This window comes from Haliotis cracherodii, unplaced genomic scaffold (assembly GCF_022045235.1).
Source record: "Haliotis cracherodii isolate W230 unplaced genomic scaffold, xgHalCrac1.p SCAF_1, whole genome shotgun sequence".
Classification (NCBI taxonomy): Eukaryota; Metazoa; Mollusca; class Gastropoda; order Lepetellida; family Haliotidae; genus Haliotis; species Haliotis cracherodii.
In genome coordinates this window covers 49813670-49819669 of record NW_027266264.1, presented here as the reverse complement: position 1 = coordinate 49819669, position 6000 = coordinate 49813670, and the positions used below count along the sequence as shown (strand labels likewise).

General features: G+C 38.2%; 1 protein-coding gene across 2 annotated transcripts in view; it reads right to left on the bottom strand.

Moving 5' to 3' along the window:
• Positions 1 to 410: 410 nt before the first annotated feature.
• The window catches only part of LOC139465115 (lachesin-like), a 58467-nt gene continuing 52877 nt past the window's right edge, over positions 411 to 6000 (bottom strand). For both annotated transcript variants that reach the window (XM_071246807.1, XM_071246814.1), the window contains exons 6-8: positions 5314 to 5601; positions 4002 to 4199; positions 411 to 3058 (exon numbers count right to left, since the gene is read on the bottom strand). In XM_071246807.1, coding sequence (XP_071102908.1) covers positions 2937 to 3058; positions 4002 to 4199; positions 5314 to 5601 — 608 coding nt within the window. In that variant the 3' untranslated portion in view covers positions 411 to 2936. The remainder of the gene's footprint in view (positions 3059 to 4001; positions 4200 to 5313; positions 5602 to 6000) is intronic.

Here is a 6000-nt window from a genome sequence, read left to right as displayed (position 1 = left end):
GTCGCGTTCAAGATAATCGCACTTATATAGCGACGTGCATGTAGGTGTGTGTTTGTGGCTGTTTGTACTAGTCCGGACTGATGCCGATTTTATAGTGCTAGCCCACTGAGATACCATGCCGCAGTTTAACTTGAATACCCACTCAGACACAGTATACTGACACCGAGCCGACCAGTCCTTGTTTTAGACCCTTAATGCCGAGCACCAGGCAGGGTAACAAGTACCAACTTTTAACGTCTTTATGTATGACGTGTCCGGGGATCGAACCTCGGACCTTCCGCTCTCAGGGCGAACGCTCTACCACTAGACCACAGAGGCGGTGCCGATTTACAAGCATGCCACTCTAGTAAATGATAACTTTTATTCTTAATTACATTGGTATACGATGTTAATTCAGTTATGGTAGATATGTACATCTTGACATAGGGGAACACAATGGCTATTTAATACTTGAGAAAGTAAGAGGTGAAATGCGGACACATAATGCACCTGATCAAAGTCATCATGTAAGTTTAACCCTACCAGTGTGTATAAAAGGTTAAGCGTTTTTGTACCAAGAGAATGTTTTCAAACAATTTTCGCTATAAGCATAACACAATTTCACTGTCCTACAAGTACGTATTGCACAGTGTAGTTTTCCTACTAATATATTTTATTATTTAAATTAACAGGAAGCACTGCACAAGAACAGCACGCATTAACCACACAAACGTCACCCATAGCATTTCAGTGTAAACAACATGTTTCGCGAAGTATACTAATCGTAATAGCTGTCGAACAGCATGGAATTGACAATAATTACATTGAGACAGGTGGATGTGGATGTACCTTTCTTGATTGGAACAAAATTCTTATGTCCACTTAAAGATCAGCACATTTGACATAAGTAAACACAGATGACCCATTACATATATCTGTCAATAACAGCCATTAGCAGTGAGCAGTCACCACTGTTTTCACAAGGGATGTTGTAGGTTCTTCTAGGAAGACATACAACATTCACAATTGATTACAATTATATGTACATGTAATATGCAACCTTTTCCACGATCTACACTTGTTTTGCAGTTTATTGTCAGTAAAATGTTTTCAAACACAATGATGAACATAAAATATACAGTCGTCTTATTGTTAACATATTTAGTATACGAAAACGATATGCACATTGCTTCAAGCAGTAAATTATCAAATATGCTGTAATCCCTTGCGTGGTGTGATTATTCAGTATTTACAACTTAAGTTAACATGCGTGATAACACAATTGATAATATATTCATATTCATAATTCAATTACAGGAAACAAATGTAACCAAACAGACGAGACATATCCGAAAACCTAACTCACAAATAGAATTACAATGCAATGACATCATGTATTCGCGAAACGGACAAGCATGTCCCGTTCAACTCGCAGCACCCGTCTCATGCGATACAGATACAGCTCACCATTGCTTTGTTTGAATAGGTTTTTTGTACATATAGATACTCACCAAAATGTTGTCTACGCTTCAATATTAGAATAAATATCATAATCTAACATCGAAAATTGATTATTTTACTCTCGTGGGTAACAACAGTTTTTGAGTAAACACATGTGACGCCAACTTAGTAAGTTAGAAACTGTTCGACACAATGACAGACGAAAGTACCCACATCAATGTGTAATATATAAAGCAGTAGAGATATTGTTGTGACATACACGCAGGAACACACGTTTAAACAGTTTCTTGAATTTTTCTAAATCTCTAGGGTATTAAGTCTACTATTGATATAAAGATGAAACGACAACTACTTTGCAGATTAAACCATTTTTGTTGCTCTAAAACAATGACTTATAGGCAATATGACATGAAAGGAGCAAAGCAATTATCTACAGATTTGCCAGATATATATGCATAAAAATAACATTATTATATACTTACATTGTGTCTATGTGACATGAAGCACCGACAACCTGTTCTGATATCAGATGTACATGATTATTATATGCATAAACAACTACCGGTTTCCGTCAACACAAACATGTAACATTTATACAACTTTAACAGTTTTAACACACGTTTGTTATGTCACATATTTCACAGAGCATGATAGGTGCAGTGACTGCCACACCACTGATTCAGTACAGTTCATAATGCATTTCTATCAGAGGTCAAACAGAAAGTAGTCTTCGACACAAGTGTTTGTCCTCCTGACACATGTACACGGCGCACGTGACACAATGAGCATATTGTTATAGGCCTACATATTGTAGACGTGGAACGAACGACGTTTCGGTGTATTCTGGTGCTGGTTCCAAGTAATGCACGTATCTCTACAATATTGTCATATGCTTGATACATATTTGTACAGTCCTGGACACATATCAGCAAATACGTCGTTCTGTTGGTGGTGAAGCAGTAAACACGGAGCAGGATATCAGTTGTTCAAATGGGTGCTGGAAGTCGATCAGGTTGAACTGTTTAGCGATATGTTATCGTATATTTAAATAAGGTTCACAAGTTAAATTCAAAAATATGAATAGCTGTTCTGTACTGCTTATGCAGCGTGAAAACCGTTCGTCTCTTGCATCATGCATGAAATATGAATGATCCACGGCTGACACATCATCAAACACTTTGTTTTTGGATGAGGTTACAGACATTTGAATGAGCTGATGTCGGTTTTGTTCCTGTGAGATGCCGATTTAATGTACGACCCTGTCTTAGATGATGATGTTATGTCGTGTCTTGTTCAACGTGTTCGCACTATTTTGCAGTTGTTACGTCTTCGGAGACATGCGTTGTAATACACTATCCTTTGTAATGCGAAAGTCACATGAACGAATGATTTCATTTTGATAACACATTCGGTTGAGCGATAGCGTCTTTCTTCCATTATGCATCATTTCGTTAGCATTGACAGTTGTGTGTAGTCAAATACATTCCAATGAAACATCATGAAACAACGACTCCCATGTGATACAAAAATGTCAAGATGTTGGTTATCACAAGGAATGAAATAAAGAACTGGCAGCAGGATCCAGCATTTTTCGACGCCAAGGTATGACCGGAAGTGCCTGAAACAGTCAGAATGGTTAGCTTTAGCCTAGTATCCCACGATCAGATGTGGATGGGTCTTCCGGATGTCGAACATGCAATCACGTTAACCCCCAAACCAAACTTAAGGGAATTTTTAACACCCCACTGACTCTGACCACCCAATCCTCTTAAAGTCAAACGTCGCCGATGATACAAGGTTATTGTGTTCTTGGAATCTTTATGGTTTAAATATAGTCATCATTCACCAAAACAAATGCATGATTACTAACGGTCAAAGAGGAGCCTCGATGAATTAACATGAACCATAATACTATGCAGGTGATTATATGAATAATTATTAAATACTTAGTAACATCAAAAAGTAACCATTTATGCCAATAACTATCGACAAATTATTCTTTGATCGACAAAGAACACATATGTATCCACGTCTTCTGTTTCACAAAGAGTAAACCAACAAAGACACAAGCCAATATCACTAACATGATCTGTGGATTCTTTAACAAATACATCAGAGTGAGCAGATGTTGATAATAATTCTCCTTGAATCGGACTTCTTGCAACAATGATTGGACAAAGCGAATTTGAAACTTAAAAGAGATTTTGAAGGTACGAAAAGAAACCAAATTTTATGACCGCTTCTTTTAAGATTACAGTTGCAGTTCGATATTTTTAGGCTAATTTGAAGGAGTTCCCTCTGGGAATAAACCTTGGCCATATGTTCTACGACTGGAAAATTATCACACGGACGACTCTTTCACGAAATAGCGAAATTGCAATAAAGTGTACAGACTAGTGTAGGGCTACCAGCTACTACTAGGCATGGAACTACGTGACGGCTGATAGTTTGGAACAAGACAACAGCAAAACACCTACAAACAGGCAGGAAACTGCCCGTGCACAAGCCGTTGGAGACACTGCTGTGTTGCTGGGGTATAAGGGGGTCTGAATGCTGATTACCCGTGGGTATTTGGTCTGTCTGGATCTGCGTGGGTCGAGGAAGGCTATCGGGCTGAATGATGACAGTATTCCCTGGGTTGGAGTCAACCTCAGGGGGATAGGTTCTCGTGAACTTCCAGCTGACCGTTGTAACGTCTGACATCGAGGGTGTGGTTGACGGTGCCAGTGTTGTAGTGGGCTTCTTGGGATCTAGATACTCTGAAACATACAAATCCGCGTATGTATCTGTATGTTACCAACTCTTGTAAGTCATCCACCTTCGGATTACATATATTTCTGTTTCTGAGAGTGAGAGAAGTTGGTATTACGCTGTTACTGTGTCAGGAGGAGAAAGAAACCCCAACTTTCTTTTAAACCACTAACCTACCTCAAACCCACAAGACAGAAAAGGGATGTATTGACATGTTTTGATAAGTCTAAGTCAATAATAATTTTGAGGACATGTCCAAAATGGTTTCACAGATCTAAAAAACACAATAAACTATTTGGAGAAATCTTTATTTTGTTTAACTTAACATTAATTTGAATCACGTTTAACAACATATATAAGATAAGCCTATAGAATCCCTCCGCCAGTGCGCCCTATATCTAATAAAGTGTCAACAACATTATACATAAAATGACGACAGTTATTTTACCTTTGAGAAAATGTGACTGGTGCGAGCTGTGGGCAGGATACGCTCACCTTTTCGCTAACATCTTTTATCATCACCTTTTCACAGTGATTCATAAAACACATGCTCATGATACAGCCGAAATCGTACAATGGTCGATCTTACAAAAAAAATTCTATATGGAAAGGGTTTTGTCGCTTTTATTCATCATGCATGTTGAAAAACGTCTTTGAGAACAAGGTTTGGTTTTTTGCTTACATGCTGTACTCACAGTATGAAAACTACAGGATATTTCATTGATAGAGTATAAAGCTATTTCAATTTTGGACATTCTTTTTCAAAGGCTCACCCATAAAGATGCATGAATACTCGGTTTGTTTAGAATTTGCAAATTGAATTCCTTGCATACCCTCCATTGTGAATGCGTTTGACACAAATCACCTGCATGTACAGATAGACAATATCGAACTGAAATTAAATCGGCCCACACTTCGTTTCCATTACTGAAATAACATTTTCATGCAGTATTAAGTAAGATCTGGTCTGGTGACATTTGTCACAAATAGGATATTCTAGAATAAGCAAATGTCAGATGTCTTAGACAATACATTAAATACATACTATTCTCATGTCAACGAAATCTGATGTGAGTCGTGTTTTGCATTCATGTTTCAGCTTACAAGTCTTTCCTTACTTACCATATAAGTTCATTCTTTCTTCATCTTGCCCGAGTCTATTCGATGCTTTGCAGGTGTAGTCTCCGAAATCCCTGTAATCCAAGTCCCGTATCCTTAAACTGAGGATAATCGTGTGATCTTCTTCGGCATATATTTCCACGCGATATTTGAAACTATTAGTTATCTGCACACCTTCTCTAGTCCATATAGTTATCTCCTGTGGGAATGCTGTTACTATACATTCCAGGATCGTCTCCTTGCGCAGCGCTTGGCCAATTCTTTTGTTGGGTAATCTGATTTCAGGGGGAACTGAAAATATGTTCAAATAGGATTTGACCATTACTACAAAGCTATGTTTCGCTGCTGTAGGTATAAGGTCAATCATGAAACTGGCTTTGTGTGAGTGATTTGTGACTGAGCAATAATACAACTATATCAGACCGACATGTACATTAAGGAGCCTTGGCTAGACAAACGAGTGGTTGATAGTACGAGCAACAAGTATCGAAGTTAAGGGATGTTTGCTCACAGCCTGTGCTAGGCGCCTTGTACGAAATATTGAGTCAAGTGCTACGACTGGTAATGGAAAGAAATACAAGTCAAGAACAGGGATGGTTTTCCCTATGCGCTCACCCATCGAAGTACTGTTGCTATTCAACAGATATTGCATTGTGAATCTATTTCCATATTAATCTCTCTTACTACATA